Source organism: Lepidothrix coronata, unplaced genomic scaffold (genome assembly GCF_001604755.1).
Source record: "Lepidothrix coronata isolate B3197 unplaced genomic scaffold, Lepidothrix_coronata-1.0 Scaffold13, whole genome shotgun sequence".
Lineage (NCBI taxonomy): Eukaryota > Metazoa > Chordata > Aves > Passeriformes > Pipridae > Lepidothrix > Lepidothrix coronata.
In genome coordinates, this window is record NW_016690193.1 from 2,775,456 (window position 1) to 2,801,294 (window position 25,839).

The 25,839-nt window shown below is 37.8% G+C and overlaps 1 protein-coding gene across 2 annotated transcripts in view; it reads right to left on the bottom strand.

Moving 5' to 3' along the window:
• Positions 1 to 25,839, bottom strand: part of TNKS (tankyrase) — a 132,468-nt gene that overhangs the window by 13,991 nt on the left and 92,638 nt on the right. For both annotated transcript variants that reach the window (XM_017805957.1, XM_017805956.1), the window contains 12 exons: positions 24,691 to 24,785; positions 21,761 to 21,827; positions 21,131 to 21,317; positions 18,981 to 19,102; positions 16,395 to 16,486; positions 16,226 to 16,304; positions 8,840 to 9,011; positions 7,614 to 7,693; positions 6,519 to 6,664; positions 5,373 to 5,538; positions 2,332 to 2,551; positions 1,956 to 2,065 (listed from right to left, as the gene is read on the bottom strand). In XM_017805957.1, the coding sequence (XP_017661446.1) occupies positions 1,956 to 2,065; positions 2,332 to 2,551; positions 5,373 to 5,538; positions 6,519 to 6,664; positions 7,614 to 7,693; positions 8,840 to 9,011; positions 16,226 to 16,304; positions 16,395 to 16,486; positions 18,981 to 19,102; positions 21,131 to 21,317; positions 21,761 to 21,827; positions 24,691 to 24,785 (1,536 nt within the window). The remainder of the gene's footprint in view (positions 1 to 1,955; positions 2,066 to 2,331; positions 2,552 to 5,372; positions 5,539 to 6,518; positions 6,665 to 7,613; positions 7,694 to 8,839; positions 9,012 to 16,225; positions 16,305 to 16,394; positions 16,487 to 18,980; positions 19,103 to 21,130; positions 21,318 to 21,760; positions 21,828 to 24,690; positions 24,786 to 25,839) is intronic.

Here is a 25,839-nt window from a genome sequence, read left to right on the forward strand (position 1 = left end):
GATAAAATGCATTATGAGTGTGATAAGGGACAACTGTTTTACACGGGCTATAAAAGTAATGAACTTATAACCCCACACTTCCATCAATATCCCATCCTTAGAGTCTCCCCAGAAATATAAGAGAATGGAAAACTGGCAAATAAAATTTTTGCCTGCCTCTGACCAGTAGGTTTTTTTTTTGTGCACTACAGCTAAGAAATAAAAAAGCACGTAGTCAAAATGAGTGGGTAGGAGGATGAAACACTGAACTTGTAAGCAGAAGCACAAACACTTGCCAATGGATTTCATTTTTCCCCTCACTGGCAATTAAATGACTCTTTGTAGCTCTCACAAACAGCTTGCTCTCTGAACAAGTGTGATTTGAAAATACTGGAGACTTTATTTTTCCTCTCTGCAACTTTTAAACTTTTAAAGCAATTGTTGTTACTGTGATTTTTCTGCTGCAGGAAGACCTATTGAGGGTCACACAGCATGAAGTAATGGATGGGAGAACTGAAGATACTTTGTGAGGAAAAGGCAGAGCCTGTGAAACCTGCCAGCTATGAACTTGGGAAACCAGTAGTCATCTCTCTGCCTCCCATTACAGAGATCTAAACAGGCTGATGACAGCTCAGAGAGAAGTGTGGGATGCCACAGTAAAGATATACAGCAACTCTTAACTAAATAAGCCGATGGAAAAGCATTAAACACTGTCTAGTTAACTCTTCCAAGAGAAAGTAATTAGATTGGCATTATGAATTTTAGAAGTGATAATCAGCTCAAACGAATTTCTAACATTTATCTGAGCCAGTAAGGGATGCTTTGGCTTCACATATAATAGTTTCCCATGCCAGAACACAATCTTTGCAACAGAATTTATCTCTAGATCTAAGCAACATCCTCGGAATTAATATTTATAGCATTAAGTATATGATAAACAATATTGCTTGGTATTAGGACCCAGTAACATAAAAGAATTCTGTGTTGCATTTCTCATATTTCATCAGGATTTGGAGCTTTTTGCTCTTTAGGACAGTAGGAACCCAGATTGACCGAAATAACCAATGCAAATGATGTAGAATGAGTTTCATTCATGCTCTTCTTAAAAACAAGGTGAACACTGTACTTTTTATTTCAACTCATGCCTCTATTAGGGTCATCTCTCCCAGATTTTGATGGTCTTGTGCCAGGCCAGGTAGTAACAGACAAAGCACATCATGAGACCATCAAAACCACTACAACTTCTTGAGCTTCATGTCTTCTGTTTGACTGCAAGCACACTGCTAGGAGCTTCTCAAGCACTGTCTCTGTACAATTACTTGCACAAGATTTCTTTCTGACCTCATCCACAACTAACAACTGCTTATAAGCAATCTATCAGGCATCTGTGCAACTGGTACAGAGATGCTCCCTTCTATACGGAGGAAGAAGGGCCTGCCTCATCCAAAATGGCTTCAATCTACCACTGGACCCCCACTGCAGCAGATGGCTTGTCCTGAAGGACAACCATATTACGAAGACAGTAGCCCTTCAATGCTGTAGCAATAGCTTCCCACCAGACACCAGCTGCAACAGATTTCCACTTCCCTATCATCACCTGCACATGATCCCCGGGTATTTTTCTCTTCCTTCCATCTACATCCTTCAGAGACAACTTGAGCTCTTTTCTGTTTCAAATGTCACCCCAAACTTAACAGTGTTCAATCCTATGCATCTGCTTGCCTGCATAAAAGCTATGTTGTAGTGATCTTTCCAAACTGCAGCCTTTAACTGCTACAGCACACCTGAATCTGTGTCTTATTTAGATCTGTAGGACTGCAAACAGCACTCACGACAGCAACTTAGCCCAACAAATACTTCACACCATCAAAACCTGAACTATTTTCACAGAAAGACAGCTGCAAAATATCTGGCTTTGGATATGACTTCAAGGAGTTCCTTGCTGGTCTACTTATGGCAAGAATGCCTGCACCTACCCCATAGGATGCTGCGTTGTGTAGGGGGATTAATCCTCCTTTGTCCTGGGCATTAACATCAGCACCATGCTCAAGAAGGTATTCAGCTACTTCCAAATTGTTGTAACCAGCTGTAGAAAAGCACAGGAAAAGAAATTAGGAGAGCTAAACTAAAGAAAAATATTAGACAGAAAAGCTAAGGCAATTTTTCAGCTACAAAAGTTCCTCTTCCCTAGTAACTGTATTACCTCCTGAAATATAGGTGCCACGGTTAACTCTTTGTACAGGACAGTTCTCTGCGGAACTCTTCTTATACCAGTCCTGGGTGAAATATACCCTTAGCCTACCGCAAATATACAAGCCACAAATATACCACAAAACCTGGTGAGTCACCCACCTGCAAGGTGTAGTGGTGTTGAATTTCTTCCCTGGGTGTCTCTGCAGTTGATATTTTCTTGAGTACATAACTTCTGCACTCGTGCCAGGCACCCCTTCTTGGCAGCATCTAGCAAGGCAGCGTCTCCTCGCAGTAAGTCCTGGATATCTGTGTCCCCTTCTTTCACCAAATCTAGAGGAGTGTTCCCATCTCGATTCTTTTTTGTTGGATCAGCTCCATGCTGCAAAGCCAAATGCTACTGTCACAATCATGAGCAGAGCAATGAACATAAGTGTGCAGCTATTTCATGGAACAAGATAGAAGGCAGGAGATTTTGCTGACCTACCATCATGAAGTAACTGCACATGAGACTAAATTCAGGAAGTTGAAGCCTAACAGCACTAGTCTGAAACACAGCTGTATGAATCTCAACTCCATAGGCAAGAATGGCAACCCTCTGCAAGAGCTGCCACTGCTCTGGTTGCAACTGAAGTACGTTCAGAATCATGTCCTGCATAGCTATTTCCTACTGTCACAGCAGGTGCTAAAGAAAAACCAACTGCAAGCACTTTGCTGCCAGTCCTCCCCTTCTCCTGAAAACTGGCAGGAATCAAATGGCTGGCAGAGGTTTTTCCTTAGCACAACTTTCTGAGCTAGCAAAGCCAGGCTCTAAGTTTTACTAAATGCCACCCTGCTATTAAAAGGCACTTGTTTCAGAAGGGAATTAGAAAAATACTCTTCTCTACACATTCCAATAGGTAACAGAAGCATCTTAAGCAGTTTATAGGTCCTCGAAAGCAGTGAAGAAAAAATTCTGGTGGACAAGTGGAGGTGGATGACTGCTGGAGTATATCTCTGCTGGTAAAACAAGCAGATCAGGCAGTGATAAGAACACAGAACTGGAGCACCAGTAGATGAGAAGGGGAACATACAGCTATATAGAGCATATGGTGTGAGTCATGTCCACATTCAGTTTTGTGGGAGGACAGCTCCTTCCCTGTTCACTCTCAGCAGCAGTGGAAAAAAACAAAGATAGATAAGGCAGAAGCAGCTGCTGGCATTGTATTCTCTGACTGGCCTCTTTAGAATAATCAAACAAGTGGTCCAACCCCTGCCAGCAAGTCTGCCCTACCATTTCCCACTGGACATGCTGGCAAATCTGTGTTAGTGTGAGCCACAGGGAATAAGCTGGGAATGTGGAGAACAGAAGGAATTAACTGCCTTGTATTTGGAAGCAGTACAACTATGCTCAGGGTGTGAAGGATAAACAGCAAGGGACAGAAAGGGACAGAGTATTGATTACACAGAACCAGTTCCACATCTGTGGTTCTTTTAGGAAGGGAGTACTCTTTGCACAAAGTCCTTTAAACTGCAATGATTTCTCCAATATATGACCTTAAATCTCTTAATTTAAAGCCCATCAAAATTGGAACTATTCAAATATGCTCCAGAATAAGTATCTGAATGAAGAGGCAGTGTCTTCTGAGACCCCTTCCAAGGCATAGAAACAAATGAAGGTGGTAATTTTAAAGAAAGGTGATGAAAAAAGACAGTGTCTCCAAAATGCCAGTATATTTTTGTTTCCTTCTTCAAGCAGACCAGGAGAGAAGGAGCACAAGTCAGGAGGATTCAAGCTCAACATCCACAACTCAGCAGAACTGACAACACTGCCAGCTGGCATAAGAGACACAGAGGAGAAACCCGGTGCAAGCTGCAGTGTGAGCACATCTCCACGGACACCCAGAGCCTTTACAAATCTGTCACCTTAGGGGCATATTTTAGCTCTTGTGCAAGTGTGATTTAAAAAAAAATAAATTTCAGCACTTTTCTATTTCCCATTGCACATCCATTCAGGATCCTTTGAACACAAAATATGGCTAAATTCCCAGTGGAATGATCAGAAAAGGCCAGAGAACTCCAGTGTCTATAAACCAACACTGTGCTTCAGAGATCATGAGTACTCCTATAGCTTGAGCTAATCTCTGTATTCAGCTGTTACTTCCATGGCCATCATCATGCCTACTCCATAGACATATTTGAATATCTTCTGGTTCCTGCTGTAGATGTGTTTCAAACTAATGTGTTACTCTCTCTAACTGCTTTTTTGGCAATTAAGTGAAATAATGAATGAGATAGGAGGGAAATAGCAGTAGCAAATGAAAGGCTGCTGGGGAAGATCCTCATTATTTTAAGACTATCCATATTCTGATTTACTCCCATTTTAAATGTTGTGCTTCAGACGGACATAAGTAGGCAAGGCTGAAACCAGGAAATAGGATTGACAAGAAATTCTACTCTAGCACCCTCTCTCACCCTCCCACGGCAGGATATGACCTTATGTTAAGAAGTTTCTCAGACTCATGTTTCTCACTGAAAACATCTTTGCATTACCTCATGCTTTTTACAGGTTCTTCCAGTAAGTATAATGAATATTTATGCCACAGTATATTAAAATGCATTTCCTCCAGAAGCTTGATAAATTATACATTAACATAACAGTTTTAAATTTCTCTCATACCAAACATCATTTAGGACCCACCTTCAGTTTTTGCTCTGTAACACGCTCTTGCGTAAGTATTAACAAAATTTACCTAAATGCAGTAACCGTTCCAGAAAAGGATGGACAGGACAAGGTGGGGGTTTTGTATTTCTACACAAATTCAGCTGGTTTTTCCAGTTTGAGAGTCTTGTCCTACTTGGCTAATAGTATTAATACATGTTCTGCAAAGAGTACCTGTACTGATGATTCTTTGTAAGTGAATGACATTACACAAGAAATCATCTGACAACTGTCAGATGAAAACTGATTCAAAGATACCACAAGAACTCACTGAGTGCTATTAACTTTGCATTAATTAATCTTCAGAAAAATAAACGTACATGAATTTAAGGACTGTTGTAGTTTAAGCTCAGAAGGAAATTAAGCACCATGCAGCCACTCTCTCAACCCCTCCTTGTCTTCCTCCCACTCCAAAACAGCACTGTAACAGTTGCTGAGAAGAAATTAACTCTACCCTAGCTAAAACCAGGACAAATACACATCTGAGAAGTCCAGTACATACTTTTAAAAGCAGTTTGCAGATTTCATATTTTCCTTTTGCTGCTGCTTCATGTAGAGGAGTGAATTTCCACAGGTCGGCCACGTTGACAGAAGCACCGTGCCTCACTAAGAGTTCAGCCACTTCATAGTGTCCATAAGAACAGGCGTTGTGCAGGGGTACTAAGCCACTAATCAAAGAGAAAGTATTAATAGCTAAAGAGAATAAAATCCAATATGCAATCCTATAAAGTTCCAGTAGATAAAACTCCCACTTCACCAGACATTATTGGTAACTTTCAGTCTTTCCAGTTTTCATGGTTTTATTTCTCTGCTATTAAAATATCAATTAAAACTTAATTATCCTCCTTCAGTTCTCATCCACGAGACTCTTAAATACTTAGCAAGCCCAGCTGTTACTGCTTCCACAAGCACGTAACTTCAATGCTGTTAACAACAGCCAAAATCTAAACTGCAAGACTCACTGTTGTTCTCAGTTGGATACTGAGTGTAAATTCCAGAAAAGATATAACACTATATAAAGTGTTTGAAGTACAGTTATTAGGTAAGCACTGCACACCTGACAGATACAGGAAGATGCTCAAACATTTCTTTCAGGAAGAGTCTGAAAATTCAGTATGGGAAATTAGTTATCCCCCACCCTGAACTAATATATTGGAGTGAAAGATCAAACATAATCATGCTATTCTACATGACTGCTTTGCAATTAATGCGAAAACCTGTAAATGGTTCATATAATTTAACTGAATATTAACTCAATAAATAACTTAATAATAAAAGCTAACTAATAGAATTAGGAAAATGACCAGAGATAACCCTAGTATTTTACCTCATTCCACTCAAAACTAATTTTAGATCACCTAAAACAAGTTAAAGGCTGCTTTTAAGCACAACAAAGTCTCCAAAATGGGCAAAAGGGAGAAGTATCATGTACAACAGTGTACTTGATGACGGCTTTGCCAAAAAGCAAAGTATGCCTTAGTGGTCTATAAATCTCCCTACAGCATAGGAACAAAGCAGAACATGAAGAAAGGAAAGAGAAAAATTTTCAAGAGAAAAACATGATGGTTACTGAGACCTGAGCCAAATGAATATGCAGGATATAAGTCTCCCACTAATAGAAAACAGCATCTCATGGAATTCAATGTACCCTTTATCTTTGGCATGCACATCTGCTCCATGGTGCAACAGATACTCCACCACTGATACGCGGTTATATCCTGCAGCAAAATGCAGTGGCGTTGAATGACGGCCTTCCAGATCTCTACAATTCACATTCTGAGGGCTGCAAAGTTGCTGCAAAGACAAAAATAGCCAAAATCTAGTACGGAACTAAACCAAACAAACAGAAAAACTCCACAAAACCAACCAAAAACAACAAAACACCAAACAAACAAACCCAAAAGAAAAAGCCTAAACTACCACCTCCAAAGACCCCAAACCATATATTATTATACACAAATTTTCAGAAGTTAAGTATCAGGAAATTTGTTTGCACTTAGATAAAGTTAAAAAAATAACTGCTCTAAATTTATGGCTGAAAGTACCTCTATAACAAACAAGACTTAAATGATGGAAGCAGTATGAAGAAGTTCCTAAGGTATTAGAAAGGATGAACCTCTACATCATCAAGTGCCAGTTTCAAGGCCATGTAATTTTTTCCAGATATGTTACCATTTTCAGCCCATGCTGCCTTCAGAAATCTGGAAATATTGAGCTTAGCAGTCAGAGGAGCTGCTGGTGCACAAAACTGCTGCTGTTTGAATATTAATATATATCATGTTGAAGCTCAAGGCGGGAATGTATGCAGAACAGTCTATATGCAGGCCGTTTTGCCCACACACCAAGTATGAAAGACAAGATCAAACCTTCCTATGATGTTGGGAGTCCATGGCCTGATCCTTCACCTTCAGATGAAGGATGGCTTAAAATAAGAAGTCTGCTACCTGTTAATAGTGTTTGCTTGCCTTCTGATTGAATCGTGCACTTGAGGCTTGTTTCTACTAAACTGATTCCGCAAATCACAGGGTTCACTTCAAAGAATTATGGCTACATCTGAGTCCATCAAAGGCTGTGTGAAGGACTGGTAAAATGAGCAACCAAAAACTCAAGAGAAACACACCTCAGCATTTTTTATGATGTACCTTTCACTGGGCATTACTTCCACAACTCTCATAACACAGGCTTCTACAAGCCTTGCACCATGATGCAAAGTGGAAAATTACCATGAATTGCTCAAACCTACCTTCACAGTTTCCAAGTCTCCAGCTTTAGATGCTTCTAACAACCGATAATCCACATCTGATGTGCGCACAGGTGTACTTTCTACACAGGGAAAAAGATGTTTAGGATTATTCAGGATAACTAAGTTATATTAACTTGTGCTCGACATATTTTCCAAAATTGGGGGGTGGAGTTGGTTTGTTGTAATCTGTAAAAATGCAATTGGGGTTGTGATGTTCAACAAAAAAGCTGAATAAGGAGTCTTAGTTTCAGTGTAAACCAGTAAGTTTTCGACTCTAGAGCTGACATTCTTCTCTCTCAATCCACATACATACATTCATGTGCACATTTTAAACTGGTAATGCTATCTGTGTAACCAGCTACATCTCAGGAGTGGGTACACTTCAAAACAGTCCTTCCTTGTACTGCTGTAAAATGCCTTTTTTTTTGTCCTGTTTTAAAGCAATAACATTGAAAACATTGGAGGAAATGGAGTTTCTAGCTACCACAGATCTTCTCATCTATCTAGATATGTGCCTTTCCTTGACTACCTGCACATCTCACTGTAAGGTGAGTTACTTCCTCTGTAGTTCCTACTGATGCAATTATTCTTCTCTGTACTTGCGAAAATTCAAATGTAACATGAGTAAGAGGATGCAAACCCTTAAGCACTTACAGGAAAAACAGTGGCACCCTCTTTAAACATTCATTCACTTCTTCAATGCAAGATATAAACAGATTGTTATCTATACAATTTGTTATCTAAGCACTTTAACAACAAAATCTTTCTCTGCTGGACAAGAGAGGGATTTGAAGTAAAAGTCCAAACAGCTTAGCAAATATCAGAATTTTTCTGCCTGTAACACTCTACTTGTGACTGCTAAAGTATAGAGTACCTAACAGGGAGGCCGGTGAAGGGAAGAAGGTTTCCCACATGCTCAGCGATACTCCAGTTGCCCTGGAACTTACTACCAAAAAAACCCCAAAACTCCCTACATGTGCCTTCCTACAAGCTCCCTGTATAGCAGCATGCTCTAAATCTACAAGAGGTTTATTTTCTTCCCAATTTGCACAAAATCATTGAACTGATCAGTGCTCTTTATTTACGTATTTATATTTTCTGACAAGTATCACACAGGGATAGATGAGAAAACTACTGCAAGTCTCTTACATTGAAAAAGAAATAAGATCCAAAGCTGTTAAGGGAGAAACCGAAGTTCAAATACACAATCCTTTATTTTTACCCACCACTTAGAATCTGTTGCACTGCTTCATTTCCCATCTGTGCTGCTGTGAAGCCTTGTAAAGAGATGATGGAAGGATCAGAACCGTAACTCAGCAACAGCCGGCAGGTTTGCAAGTGACCTGCTAATGCAGCCCTGTGCAACGCTGTTTGACCAAGTGTGTCCAGTGCATTCATCTGAAAAATCAGCAGCAATATAAAATAAAACACTGCTATAATTAAAAGCCTGCACCTGTCCTTGTCCTTAATAAGAAGAATTTTCTGGCAGACAAATTTATCTTTCAATTCCTCTGCACTGAAATTAAACAAAACCAAATGACAAAACAGGAAAACACTCCTAAAGAAAAATAATTTACCATAGATATTTTCATGTCTTTTAACAACAGAGGTTATTTGTTTGCAGAGCTAGCAGACAACATAGGATCCCCAAAACCATACTTAAAATAGCAATCAAGCTTTTGAAAAATTCAATGAAGCCGACCTTTTGTAAGAAAAGCAAAACTATCACAAAAGAGGAGAAGGATGTAAATAGTTTACCAAACAATTCAAAGATCTTCCAGCTTTAAGGAAATTACCATCTCTCATTCTCAGAAGGAGAATTAACTCAACATTACACACTACCAAGAATTAATGCCAAACAAAGATGTCAAACTAGGAATTCTATGAAGGGTGGGGGAAAAAACTTGGATACAACAGTCCATTTCCTCCTCGTTTTTTGTGCCTTTACAGAAATGTTAAGTTTAACTGGATATAATTCTACTCAATACAGGATTGCATAAACAGGCAAAATGGAGTGTTGCTTTCAAAGAGTATGAGATAATGGAAACATATCTGTCTGTCAAGATCTAAAAGAGTACCTAAATAACTAGAAGCATCTCCACTGGTACACTATCAAACAAAGGCAAAGAATAATAGAGAGCTTTAAAAAGCGGAAAAACACCCCCATAAAAATAACCTTTTGAGAAGATACTCTGTACCTAGCAGCAATTCATTACAAATTTAAATGCTAATGCCCAACAGCTTTTTTACCACTTTATGAAATACAGAACTACTCTATATTCTCTGCAAGCAACTCAGAACCTGTTATCTGTTTCCAAGCCTACAGATTGCAGGCTGTGAACTGCATGCATAATAGACTTTGTCCTGTAAAAACTCCACCCTTCTACCTTCTCAAAATCTTTGTGGTGGCAGCAAACAAAGGTTTAGCTTGCTGGTTATCACCTAAAATGCAGCATGCAAACCCTACTACATTTCCACAAAAACAAATGAAAAAACGTCTTGGGTAAGACACATGTTCTACAACTGAATGAAATTTAATTAGAGGAGTAACTATGTAAAGCTCTACTACCAAATAGGGTAAAAAAATAAGTAAAATACCTGCAATACTACAATATCAAGCCACATGAAAGAACAAAGAACAACCAACTGAATAAAGAGAAGCATGATTCAATATAGTCTGAAACTATTTTACAGACTGATGAAGCAAAAATTTCTCAGATCACAAACCTCTCTTACAGGAAGATGGACAGGAGAACAGTTCTGCTTTCTTCTAACTGTGCTCAGCTCATGCCACTCTAATGGGATTGCCCTAAAAGTTTTGTTTCAAATAAAAAACTTACTGCTATCATGAATATTAAATAGATGCTTAATGTCCCAAACCCATCATTTTGTTTAGATGAGGATACTCATCTACTTCAGGACACTGGATACCTTTCAGCAATGAGAAGGGCCCAGAGAAAAGCAGAGGTCTGGGGCTACACACGTTTAGTGATGGTAGAGGCAGAATGAAATGAGATTTGTGAATTCTGGAAGTAGCTGATAACACTGTTCATCCAAGAAAGAAAATCATAAGTAATGTCTTCTTTAATACTGAATTCCTGTGTTAAACATGCCTGTACTGAACAAACTGTAGGAGCAACAGTAGCAAGGCATTCACACTGCAGAACTTGATACTGACTAAGTCCCTGGAAAAAATGTTAATATTCATTTGAAAAGAACACTGTCACAGTCATCAGAGCCATCATCTCACATGTCTTATCCAGGTCTCCTTTCACTTCCAAATCGTTATCTTTGCAAACAATCAATTCTAGTGGCAGAAGAATGTCAGCCATTTGAAGAAATACCTGTTTGCTTCTGAGACAAAAAGGGCTGAAGCTGACAGAGGGATGCATGCACCAAATGCAGCTGCTCTCTACCCTCAGATGCAGAATAATGCATTGCAGGGCAATTTCACTGGGAATGTGTTCACTTTGGGGCAGGTCTTCTCTCACCACTAATACAACACTTGTCTAAAACCAACCAAAGAATGAACTCCAATAAGGCTGGAAGCAACGGGATTTATTTCCAAATGAAAATCATCTTGAGCACTACAAATTGAAATACAAACCTGAGATTAAAGTCTCATAAAAACCAAACCTGGTACAGCATATGCTTGGGTTAACCAGTGTTTGATACCAGGTCTAAAAACATATGCCTTTTCAAATTCAGAGCTAAAGTTTAAGCCCTATTTGACAAAATATAAAATATCCAAGGTGTACTGCCTTATTTGTGCACTGGGAAGGCAGATTGTTCCAGCTACACTTATCAAAAAATTATAAATATTCATTTGGTCCCCTTTATAGGCAATCTGAAATTAGAAGGCTTGCAGTTCTGAATTATTTTACAGAGAAGTTTTCTGCAAGGAGTTAAAAATGACAGGTTTGACAGCTTTTAATCCACAGGACACTGGCTTTCAATCTGATTTCTTCACCTTTTAGCATGAAAGGAGTCATTCCACTGCTCAAAACACAACATAAACACAGAATGCAGTTATCAAATTAAGAGTTTTTAAGTAAGGTTTTTCACAGAAGTATACTGTCCTATACAGTATTTCCCAATGTAGACTTCCTTCTGTTCTTTCCTTTCATCCCCTTCATTTCCTTTTCCCCATCCTGAATAGACACAGTAGAGAAATGGAAATGGTCATGTACCATCAGACACTGCAGAGATTTCCCCTTCCCCCACTGCTGCTCTCTTGGAGCAATATACACAGTTATAGCAATATCCCCTTGGCTGCCAGGCACTTGTGGCAGCTCAACAGGTGGGACCTGTTCAGGAAACATTTTTTGCAAGACTTCATAATCATATCAGCTTTCTGTCAATATCAAATGCCCTAAATATCCTCCTACTCCTTGATACTACAGCAGCACGAAAAGCAACAGCTTCCAAGCACTGCAAGTTTCTCTGTGAGATCTTTCTAGAAGATGTACACTCTAAAAATCACATGTGAAACCTGCGCTCAGACAACAGTTCCAGTATCAGAGTATCCTTCCCTGCAGTGCAAGTCTTCCAACTGCTCTCCTGGTGCATTAATTCTGAAGACAAGTTGCAGTATGTCTTGTGTCTTTGTGCATTGCTAACAATAAACATGACAGGAGTGAAGAGGCACTGGTGACAATTTTAAGCTCTGTCAGCAGGAAAAAAAGCAGTAAAAAAAGGGTCAGTTTCACTCTGAAAGCTCTTACATGATCCACTCAGATGTTCCACAACTGCCTCTTCTGCATAAAAGCTTAAGATTAATGTCAGGATGTTTGCATGTCTCAGCAGTGAGAAAAGCTGAACCACTCAATCACAATAGATCACACAGTTCTTCACATAATGTTAACTGTCATAGTCCAGAACCTACTTTATGAAAGGAAATTTAATTTTCCAGTGCTTACTGTTTATGGAGAAAATCGTATCTCTACCTGAAATGTTGGATGCAAATGTATTATACAACATGGTTATTCAAAACCATTTCAGTTTGTTGTGTTGGTCTAGACAGATGGTGAGCATTTTCAAATCCATGATCAAGAAAGGTTGACAACATGCTACTCCAATGCACAGAAACGTCTGTATTATGCAAAGATCCATAAAGCAAGATCCTCCCAGCAGAGCAGAATGAAGTAATTTCTGCTACCATCATGAATAGGGACACTATCTCTCTGATATGACCTTAGAAAGGCTCATTTTCTCTTGCAGAAGAATGGTTTCAACAGTATCCTTTAGAGGTGTATCACAGTTAAAGAACATTCATGACATCTCCACACTTGCCCAAGACAGCAGTGAACTTGCATGCGTAAAGGTTTTTCTTTCCAACAGTCATTCTGATTCAGCAAATACTCTAATTCCATTCTTCTGCACTACTACAAAGCTGAATGTCTTTCCAAACATATTAAATTTCCCATGGATCTGTAAATTCGGACAAGGAGTTAGTTGTAAAAAATATTCAACTATCTAGCAATACAACAAAATAGGATAAAACCCACTTTTTCACCAGCTCACCACCTTCAAATTATTTTCTTTTTAAACAAAGGATTTTGATCATCTTCAAAGATAAAATTGTGGCATTTGAAGATTTGCTCATCATTCTAATAAAAATTGTTTATGTTTGAGGATTCTTTAAATATGCTCTGCTTTTATTTTTCATATGGTACTTTGAGGATATTCAACGTCAAATAAGCTGTGATGTGAAATGCTGTCTGACACTGCAGTTCAGGCAAGCAAGTAAAAACTGGATATGACAGTTAAAACCACAGATATTTATGATCAACATTCTTGAAGAAAATTTAAGAAATACCAAGGTTTCTTTACTTGTGCTTTAGATGTACAATTGACCGTCAACTTCTGCAAACTCAAGTAACAAGCTAATGAAAATATCTTCCAGGGCACATGTATTACTTAGCAATAACATGCTGATGTGCAAGGGAGATGCACCAAGGACTTCTTCACAGTTCAAATTACAAACCTAGTTTATGCTGTCAGTAAGGGCAAGCACCACACACCAAAATAAGCAAGTTGTGACTTTAGGTTAATTCTTGCCAATGCTAACGTTCTTAGAACAAGCACATGTTTTTCAAGCAGTCTTTCACTGTTTATTATCATCTAACATACTTCAAACAGCAAATGTAAACAATGATAAAATTAAATCCAGCTCCAAGACCAGGAACCATCTCTTGTTCATCCCCAAAAAATTCCCTAAAGCAGTCTTTGCCATGCTACAGCCCTTTTTGCAGAACAAGAAAAGACTAAGCAAACATGCATACTTCACTTTAGCCCACTTTTGCTGTCTGACTCAGCTGCTCCTCAAGGAAACAGCAGAATTTCCTCTCTATTGCTAATATTGCAAATTATTTTCAATCTTCAGAACTTGATATGACTTTGTCTCCTAAATCTATTACTGGTTATTTTGTGGATCAGCTGTCTGCCTTTCGGCATGGAATTTCAGAAGAAGAAAGTTCCATGTTCTTCGAAGCCCCAATTACACATCTTTTTCAAATTGTTACTCTCTCTATAATAAGTAGTTACTTCCAGAAGGTAGATTAAAGCTGACTTGTATAGTACCTCTCCTTTGAGAGAAGAAATTACTGTAAAGTAAAAAAAAAAGACATGGTAGCTGCCATCCATACACACTTCAGAAAGCATCTGATATGGGATCACATGTGAAATATTTTATATGGAAAAATAAGGATTGGTTGAAGAACTGAATGTATTGAAAGTGGGAAGGCTGCTCAGTGGTTGGTTGTGGGACAATTTTATTCTACTATTTGCATTAATGATCTTGGCACAGGAGAATTGTGCTGAGGGGCACAAATACACAAAATTAGCAAAAAAAAAAAATCAAGATTCTCTGGGCACTACAAGATTATAGGAAGGATCTGAGTATTACTATCTCATGTCTATTAAAAAGGCAAACATGATCCCAATATGCATCAGTCCAGCATTTACATCAGAGATATGGAAGTGCCATCATGGAAGGCAGTGGGGGAATGAATTCCATTCTTGTTGCCTGAGCTCCGAGATTTCTTCTGGTGCTAGTAAAGAGAATGGGTTATAAGCATAAAGAGGAAATGGCAATGTTCCCTTATGAAGAATGACTAAGTGTTTGAGGCTTTTAGTCTACAAAAACAAAGGCTTAGAAGAATCAGTTTGTTCACTGCAAATACCTCACCAAAGGAAGCATCAAAATGGAAAAGATGTATTTAAAATGCAGGAGAGTGCTGTTCGAAGCTGCTACTGCAGTGGGACTAGATCCACCAGCCTGTGAGAACCCTCTCTTGTAAAAAATACCAACTAAACATGATCAAACAGCTTAGCACATCTGGTTACATCTTATGAAGCAACTAAAATTCAAGGCACAAAAAGAGTAAACATTAATAAAAAATTTCAGAAACACAATAAATTTAAAAAAAAAAAAATCAAAAACCTGTGTCACGCTTCAGGGATTAAAGCTACCATGTCCCAACAATTAGAAACAAAGAAATATCAATGTTAAAAGTATCTGATGAACTGCATGTCCACAATCTTGAAAGCAAGAGGTCAAATGATATATCCAAGCAAGACAAAGATTTTAGAGTAATTAAATATGCCTAGTTAACTAATAAATAGTCTTGAGCATATCCCATCTGAGAACTTCAAAGTGCCTCATAAAACCTTAACGATCTATCTCTCATTAAAAATTATGGTTGCATTATGTACTGTTTTACAGCTAAGAAACTTTGGACACTGATAAAGAGGGACCTGATCCATTGCGGTATGGAAATATATACTTAATATTAACTTCAATTGGTCTCCTGCCATGCACTTAAGTGCTTTGCTAGATCATAAATGTGAGCGGCTATCCTCAGAATAACACAGGATACAGGATACGAATGAAGAATGAGGTTTAATGACCACCTCTATTTGCATACTGTCGATGGAATAAACAACAGAACACAGCGCGGCATTATTCTGTAGATAACTGTGGGCCACTCACCACCAGCATGCAGTCCACAAGTGATTCACAGATCACGATTTAGAAAATCCTGCTTCAGGATATAAAAGCTATCAAAAGAACACGCTACTGACAAAACCAATAAAATTTGGCCTTCCAGTAAGGATCTTTGAGCTTACTCCTAACCTGACTACACTGAGCTAGATTTTCAGGGGAGCACTAATTTAAATACCTAAAGTATAGCAGCAGGCTTTCCAGAAAGCCTCAGCGCACACCAACTACTTGTATTTCAAAGCAGATAGTATGTTGGTATCAATACATTTGAAACTCTGGCATGTCCAGTTCTGTGCCTGACCAAATACTATCAGTACTCAATTCCTGTGCAAAATCAGATCCATAAATTAGTAAAATTTAGGAAATTAGTAGTAAGATTCATTAAAAATTAGTAAGCTAGACTCCTAAAACCTGTATTCAGATATCTGGAGAGAAGACCTAGTTTCAAATGCACTTCCTGAAGATCCTGTACTGATTTAAGATAAACATTCTTCAAGGTTAACACAATAAAAAGCAATAACTGTCATAAAAACTAACATGGTATTTAACCAACATAACCCTTCTTCTTGCCTTTTGCCTTAAATAAAATACATGTAAGTATATTTACCTTTGCTCCATGTTTATGCAGAACTTCCATGACATCATTATGAGCTTTTTCAGCTGCAACATGTAAAGGTGTCATGAAGCTAGAGAAATAATAAAAAAAAAAAGATATTAGTTTTACACTCCTAGTATGACAGAGTCTTTTGGAAAATTCAGAAATTTCAGAAACGTACTCTTTGTTTTTCTCATTAACATTTGCTCCTTTCCTGAGCAATAGTTCTGTAACTTGCTTCCGCTTGGGATGCACAGCAGCCACAGCACAGTGCTGCAAAAAAAAGTAAATATAAATTATATTTCAACTACATCGATGACAAAGAACTTAAAGATACATTGCTTCATCTCTTAATTACGCTGCTAAAATCAGATGACAAAATTTACAAACAGAATCCATCATATTTCTGCTGAAACCTAACATACTGAACAAATACAAGCTAGTGATCAATGCTAAATTATTCTACTCAGAAAAACAGTTTTCATTTTAAAGCTATTTGTCACTTACAAAAAAAGTGGTATGGTCCCAAATACATTAACCAGCTAGGACAAAACTGACACATAATGCACAAAGGAGGTAAAGACAAACAGTTTGAAACAGCCTAACTTTCTACAGAGGTCTTCCAAAAGAGTCCTTAAGATTCTGCTGCTCTTGTCAAATTGACATGACTTGTATGTTGCTTTGTTCCTTCTTCTACTTCAAAGTGTCCTGAACTTGTTTTTGGCTATTTGTGTTACGAACCCAACTACAGATTATGTAATAAGCAAACAGGCAACAAATTTCTCTTACAGTCTCTTTTTTAACACGCTGTGAGAAAGACAGACCTTTCACGTAGGGCTTTTCAATGCTCACACCTGCCCTTGTGGGACACAGCCCCCACAGCGCCCTGCTAGGTGTAACTGTTCTCCTAAATCCAGCTGGCATCTGCCACTGTTTCTCAACAGTGGCTCTATCAATGCATTCCTGAGGCCTGAAATTACCAGCATGGTTCCAGATGAGATTGAACAGCAGGCTTTAAAATCAGTCCAGAAATGCCTGTTTCAAGTTTGGATGTCTCAAGAAAGCAGACTATAAGAAAAAGGAGAAACTTTTGGATGTTTAGGTTAACATGTTTACCTATGTTTTAAACCAGTAACCCATAAAAACCAGAGAGTCTCCTGGAACAGAGTTCTCTAAATTTCTAATAGCAAAACAACAGCCTTTACAATGAGATAGAACCCCAAACCCAATGCTAATAAGCAGCAATAGTACCAATAACCATCTTTTGCCCAGTTTCAGCCTTCATTAGGAAGTAACTTCCACTCAAGCTTTCACATTTCTGTTGGTCAGCAGGGCACATCCAAGTTTTGCAAAGGCAAGCTTTGTAAATAAACACAAAGATCAACATTTGCTTTGAAGAGTAGCAGCATTTTTAAGGCTTTGCAGATAATATCCTATCTATATTTCCTGCTAATATGATGAACAAGCCCTAAAACACACAAAAATGTGAAATACTGCCAAACTTCAGAGCAATACTGAAAAAAACCCAAGTACTTGTTTTGGCCTTTGTGGGGTAATAGGGCACAGACCCCAGTGGCCCATGGTAAACAATATTATGCTTAGGGCAGGAATAGCTCAGTTAGATTGTACATAACGTCCCCCGATCCCGGAAAATAAGGCCTTCCACTTGGACTGGAGACCACTTGGAAATCTCAAGTACAGGAAGCAAAAATTGAAAAATCACAGTCAAACACTGAATACTGAAACAAATATATCAGTAGAGCTAAAATATCCTGTTTGGTCCAGCTGTCTCTGCAGAATGAGCAGGTGGAAAAGAGCAAAGAACATCATAGGACTATGAAGTGATCATTACACAGCTAAAGAGATGTCACACAGCAGCAGCTGATATACTCAGGAAGAAAAGGATAACGTCATTGCAAATTTCATACTGCTTTCACATTCAGTCTATAAATCTCTCTTCTCTAGCTTGCTTATAAGTTCAGGCTAGGATGCTGAGTCCTCCACAGAGGAAACAAAACATATGGATGCTTGGTACTCAACACACAGTGTTCTGATCACAATCACAATGTTTGTAACACTAAATATGCAGTTGTATCAGCCTACGGCTGAGATCTACCACTGTGAAGAAAATGTTCCACTGGAATAAAGTATCATAGCTATAGTGGTTTTAATAATACCATCAGTCCCACTCAGCTTCGATATCTTCACTGCATCTGGGATACTGGCTGTGTTCTTTGCCTCCATTGCTTCTTCAAACAATGAAATAAGAGCAGGATACTACCAGGAAAGTCTCAAAGACTCCTGTTTCCACAGCTAATGTGGCACTGTCAGTATTATTCCAATCCTGTAAGACCCTTTCACAACAAGTTTACATATCCTATGAAGAAAAATTGTGATCCAAGCTTGTCCATATAAAACATGAAGGAAACACTGGACCGCAGGACAGAATTTAACCCCAGAAAAAACACAGCAACTGACCAACAAAAAAAGAGGGTGATGGGGAAAAAAGAAAGAGAAGTGGAAAAAGAAAAGGTGGGGAGTGGCTGGAGGGCTTCTGTAATCAACTAGAAGGAAGAAAAAAGTGATAAAATAATTTATACGGTGTTTTTCTGTAACAGTGATTTTATTTTAATATATAAAGTGTTTGATGGCAAATCCTCAATCTCAGATGATGAATGTATTTTCATAGTGTAGAAATAAAACTCCTTGACTGCCAAACTACCACCACATTTATCATAAAATGAATGAATTGACTGTATAATCTTACCAGTGCAGTCTCATGAGACTGTGGCTGCTTAAAATTAATGATCTCCAAAGCAAGTGTCTTTTTCACTTTGGCTAGGTCTGCCTCTCTGGCTGCTTGCAGTAAAGAATGTCCTTTGAATTCATCTGTTAGAGGAAAAAGATAAATTTAATATTCAGCAACATGTCACATTTATAAATGTTATAGGAGACAGGTAGCTATACTCAATTATGAGGAAATAGGAGTGTTTCTGCATGTCTTCAGGTAGTAGTTGACCTGGACACAGAACATAAAACATGTTTTGCTGAAACAAAAGGGACATTCTAAAGGAGAGGGGACATTCTAAAGGAGAGGGGAAGTGATTCCTTGATAAAATCCTTTTCCCCCTCTTATCCTCCACCCACTTGACATTAAATGTATATGTGACCTCTAAATTACCTATGTATGAGTTCAAGTAAGCACAGTGCTATGACATATTCTTCAGAAAAAAACGCATTACAGTACTTTTCAAAAACCCTATTGTATTTACAATGACAAAAAATTTACTGTAAAACCTAAATAGACGTAATTTGTATAAAATTATAAATAATAACAATAACAACAATGCATACATAAAATATTAAACTATTGGTCTTAAAGAAAGCTAACTGGCTAAGCATTTGAAGCCAGTCTGCTATAAAGATGAGAGACAGGTTTAGACAGCAGATATGTCTTTGCAAGTATAGAGAAGTAATTTTGTTATGTTCACATCTTGTTTAGGTCAGCAACTAGTTCATTTTAGTTTTAAATAACTTTGAATGTGAAAAGGAATGAGAGTGTTTCTCTTAAAATATACATATGAAAGGTAGGTTAGCAAAAATGATGTCTGACCCTGGGAACTAGGAAAAAAAAAACACCTTGATTTCAGTAAAAATATCAGTATTTTTCTTTCATAAGCAAGCTTGAAATACTAAACTTGTTAAAGAGGGGTTTTCTTCTCCCAGCTTTCTTTTAACATCTTGTATATTTGTGGATTTATACATAGAAATAAATATTAATAACTTCTAAATTTTAATTTCAAATATAATTCAAATTTCTTTGTAAACAGAGCACTACTCAAAGCACAAGTACAAATAAATCCTGAAATAACAAATATAATGTAATTTTATTCCCAAAGTACAAAAATCAAACAACTCAAGAAGATAATAAACATGATACTTGGCATATGAAAATACAAGATGTCCCATCAAGATACTGTCAAATTTGACATAACGGTCACATTCGTATACAAATTTCAGTGGATATTAATGGACGTGAATCCTTCCCCATTACTCTTGAGGAATTATACATATAGAAATAAAACGAAGTTTAAATAGATTTTTTTTTTTTTGCTTGTTAACTTAAGTACATGGTAAATTAACCTTCCTCAGAGCCAGAAGTATCTTCCACTTTAGCCCAGAATACAAACTAGAGAAGTAGGTAAAAGGTACTAATGTCCTCTCACCACCTTCATATGTAAATAATAGTGACAGACTAAAACCTGACTATCTGTGATTCTGAGTAGTGCAGGATCACATGATTAGCATCAGGGGGCTTCTGCTCTACTGGAAAGGTGACAGACAAAACCAAAAACTTTATAATTGAGAATCTAGTTCTCAAGAAGTTTTCCGTAACTTCATAATACTCTGTTTCCATACTTGTCTCAATTAATTATCTTTTACAGTTCATTACATTGAGAAAACAAATCCCTCAAAGAGGGCTAGCAAAGACATAGGAATTCAAATTAGAGCTGAAAGACTGTTTTGTAAGCAGCATAAGGATTGCAAAGACTGCAAAAGAAGGTGATGGAATTTCAGTCTCCAAGTTTGCACACCGAAGGTACCTACGTTTTGGAAGTTTCCATTTAAGTGCAATAAAAAGCCTCAATATAGAGGCTCTTATGTGACTCAACTGGACTTCAAGCATCAAAAAAACCACAGTCACTGATTCAGCAGTGCCTTAATAATTTTAAACTTAAGAAAACTGGGCAATATCACAAACAGTATATTAGAGGTACCTGCATACTTCAAAGCGAGCAGCACAGCTGCAGCTCCTCTGCTGCTTTGCATCCACTTGTGACACTCAAGGAAGCTGTCCTGAAAGGAAAGCATCCCTTTACACCCACCACCAACTGTTTGCAGTCTGAGAACACTTACAGGTCAACCTCTCCCTGAGCTCAGGCGTCGGAGCCATATCGACCGCGCTCTTGCCGTGGCAGTTGACCAGCGTGGGATCTGCGCCGTGGCTCAGCAGGAGGGAGCAGACCTCCACCCGGTTCTTGGAAGCAGCCTCGTGCAAGGGGGTAAACTGCCAGAGGTCCATAGCATTCACACAGGCACCATGCTAGCACAGCAAACAAAGCCTCGGATTAGTAAGAAATCATCTTCTACAACTAAAAAGCTTACAAATTTTCATTTTATTAAATAAAGTTGGTTCCACTCTTTCATATATGAACACATACGCAAAAAAAATAATTAAGATATCAGTATACACAAAAATACTGTTGAATCCTCAAAAAAAATTTGGAATTTCTATGTAAGTTAATTTTTGCATGGAAAAATTCAAATAAATTAAACTCTACTATCAGTCCAAAGAAATTAGGTGGGGGAAAAACACGTACACTGTTCCACACAAAGACCTAAAGTTGCAGGCTTCTGAAATGACAATAGGATGTTTGAAACCTGTTACTACAAAAACAAAGGTCTTGTTTTTCAACTCTAGTATAAATAGTTCATATCTCATGAATACCTAAATCTACAGTAATTACTTTCCATCCTTCTGCTTACCTTAAGCAGCAGCTCTGTAACCTCATAGTGTCCATATGAACATGCATTATGAAGAGGCACAAGACCACTGTATGGAAGAAGGCAAATGACATTTATTTAAGTAGCATTTTTAAGGAAGGAGGAACAATTTTCTCTCTACTGAGATGAAAAGATCAAGTTAAAGCTAAACTATTTATATAAAATTCACAAACTAATGGGAAAATCTGATTTTCCAAACAACACATTACTCAAGTTTGACATTAAAATGTGGGGATTTGTTGCTTGGGGGTCTTGTTTTTGGGGGGCTTTTTTGTTGGTGATTTTGTCTTAACAGGCAACAGATGTTTAATCTACCATTAAGATTTGCATTAAGTGGCTTTGACATGATCTTTCTTGAAGCTATTAAGGAGGGGGAGAAGTCCCATTCTGCATTCCATTTGCTCACTAGTGTTCTGCTTCTGCCTAAATATGAACTCCTATTTAAAATGATACGTGAAAAGCAAAATTCCCCAGATAACACTAATGTAACTCCTGGGTATATTATGAAGATGTAGAAATATCCATAGAAAGCAGACTCAAATTGCTGTTCTAGACTGTAGAATGACCTGATTTTACTCCATTTTTTATAGTACAACCTATTTAACTGTTCACGATACTTCTAAGAGAGTCCCTGTAATTTTTTGTACAGCTGTGTTACTGCAGGCCATAGTTAAAACTGACACTAGCAAAGTAAATAACAGGGATTTGGTCATAAGCACAAGACTTAATAAAAAAGTCATGCATTGAAAAGGAGATGCAAAAAGGGCAATTATTGCTGAGGACAAAATGAGTTTAATTCAAGCCAAGCAAGATAGGCTACTTACGGATCAACTATGCACAATACACTGAAAACAACAATTAACCCTTCGCCATTTATGGAAAATACCCGGAGTGATTCCCAGAATTGCAAAATCAACTCAAAGAGCATTAGGACAGCAATTAAGTGAACTTATTTTTAAAGTAGTTGCTCTGAGAAGCAGCACTACATTTGTCACAGGAGAGGGAAATTTGTTTGGGGAAATTTTCCAAACTGTTCTTTTTCTATCATTGCTTTTCTTAATTACAACTTATGGGTGCATGTGTGGGACAGAGAGAGACTAGTCAGTCCACCAAGCACTCAAAAAACCTGCCCTCTTCCAAAATGATGGTCATCTCAAGGCCAGTCAGCAAAGACAATCACTACAGCAATGCACCTAGCCACTTCTGCAGCATCCCCTCCCCTTTCCTCTTCCAGCACATTGCAACTTTGTGCATAACAACTGTAAGGGAAAGAAAGGACCAGTGGAAAAAGAGCTGCTTCCCTGGCAAGGCTTCTCTTTGAGAGTAGCCAGAAGTGGTGACCATTTTGAAAATGCAGCCAAGTTCCTAAGGGCTCTCTTTAAATTGAGCCCACTGAAGAGAACCTAAGAGGTCTATAAAATCAATGTAACCTAATTTAGCTCCTTAAATGAAAAATGACATTTATTTATAGCATTACTTACCTATAAATTATGTATAAATAAGAAACAGTAAGGTAAAACAAAACAACACACTGATTGTAAATGTGTGATGACACTGAAAAAAAGTGGGAGCTTACTAGGATGTTAGATATTTCTAAATACCTTTGGGTTAATTTAAAGTTTAATACAGAGTAAGCATATTGGTTTTCCTTTCTTTGTTCCCTTTCTTTCCTCTCCTGCTCCAGCACCCAGTTCAAGTTCAACTTAGTTACTTTTTACACTTTCTAAGCAAATCATTCAAACCTCATTATAGTATCCACACTGGAATTTTCTACCAACTGATGCTGAAATTTTTGAAAGGTGTAAAATACCTCAGACTTGCCTAATAGTGCTGGATCTACCTGAACAGGTACTAAATAGAGCTTTATTATGGGATTTTTGTGTCTTATTTTCTTCTTGTGGCTTTTGGTTTTGTTTTTTTTTACTTTCATAACATGTCATTATGAATTTCACAATAATTCTGATTTTAAAAAGCCATTGGGGTGAATGGATGGACTGAAGTGCTACAACTAGCCAAACTTCAAGAGTTTAAGTACACTGAGGACTGGTTTGGAAAGAAAGGAAAAAAGCTAAGAAGTTGATTAAAAATCTTTTAACACTAGGTTGGACTCAGCAGAAAATGAAAATATAGGAAGTGCCTCAAGTTTGCTCATGGAGACAGAACACACACACACATGAATATCTTACTTCTGAATACAAAATGTATGCCTTTAACTGGGGGCTCAATTTCTACAATGTGAGGAATAAGCCCTTCTAACAGATCATCATGAAAATCATCACCTTACAGATCAGAAACGTGTGGCTGAGAACAATGCACAATATGTATAATTCCAGATTTCTGACTGCTGTGTACTTTTTGTGATCTCTTACCTAACTACCATCCTTACTGCAAAAATAGAATAGTTTAGCTTCTACTACATCTTGATTTTTGCTGGCAGCATCAGTCAAGATACATCTCCAAGGACCACAAGCTGTGAGCACATGAGCATTACTGATGTTACTTGGAATTACATCCATGCATACACAACAGCATAATGAAACTACAGATAGGTTTTTCAATGCACATTTTTCACTAAGCCCCCGTATCTTCCCCCCACTGTCTTCTGTAAAATAATGCTGTTAGTCCATGATTTCATAGGGTAGTCTGTGCATGGAAGTAAAGAACAAAGATTGGAAAAAAATTTCAAGTTGTGAAAAAAGACCTAAAACAAGTGCAATCATAACTGTCTGTTATCAGGGCTCTAACAAAGGTTCATTTACGATGAACCACACTCAGATTTTGGAAGCAAGTATCACATTCTCAGCCAACTATTTGAGATTATGCTACAACATGAACCAGAGAAATAAATCTTCATCTTGATTAATACAAAACCTCTGCTGCAAACAGATAATAAATCAGTTAATTTTACATACCCTTTGTCTTTTGCATGCACATCGGCACCGTGCTGAAGCAGAAGCTGGACTATCCGAACTCTGTTGTAGCCTGCTGCTAGGTGTAAAGGAGTGGACTGTAAAAGAAAAGATGAAGAATGGGAGCCACATAAATTTTAATTCCTGCACTTTCTGCCATTGAAGTACTGCTAGTTTCTCTTACACATTGCATCAAGATAAGTTACAGTTCCCTTCTGTGATTAGCCAAATTAACGAACACACAGCACGTGCAGGCCCCTCCTCTTGTCAATCCAAAAAAAATGTTTCTTAAGGTGGGTAAGAATACAGGTATTCTTTAAGGCAATAAGAACCTCCTAGTTAAAATTCAATTTAAATTATGGCCCACTTTTGGTTTGGTTTGGTTGGGGATTTTTTGTTTGTTTCTTTTGGTTCTTTTTTTTTTTCTTTTGATGCCATAATTTTAGTTTTAAAATGCTACAGTTTGGGGTTTTTTTAACTCACAAGTAAATTTATACAGTTTAGGCTGCATACTCACTGGTTACAAGACTGCTTGTATGTACACTTGTTGCAACAAGTGCACAAGAAGCAGACTGCAGAACAAGAAATAATGCATTTATCCCAAAGCAGGAATGTTTGTCTTCAGCTCCTCACCAAAAAAGTAGCTATATGTGTTCTGTACTGTGCTAAGACACAGAGCAAAGTGTATGCAGTTTTCAGTTTCTTGCAAAATACAGATCTGCAGCAGTAATGCACCTTGCTGCATAACAGAGCAATAACACCTTTCTCCATAGATAACTTGTATGAATTTTAACTGAAAGCTTTTGAGTTGACAACAGTAATTCCCCTTGAAGTTTATTTGAAAAAGATTTTTATTACAAAACAAATTTTGTGTGCCATTTCAGTCTGAAAGGACTGGTTTATTACACAAATGGGTAACACTGTTTCCTTCTTCCCAAGGCTGAGCAGTAGACGATTTTAAAGCAATCTTTGTTGCAATTTGTGGCATGCAACCAAACAATACAATTTTATTACAGTAATACCCCATACATAAACCAGCTTGAAACATGGGAAAATTTACATATCTCACAGTATTATGCCAAGTACAGATTTACTGTCAGCATTAAAACAGCGTTATACAGTATTACAAGTGAGACATCCCATTTCACTATT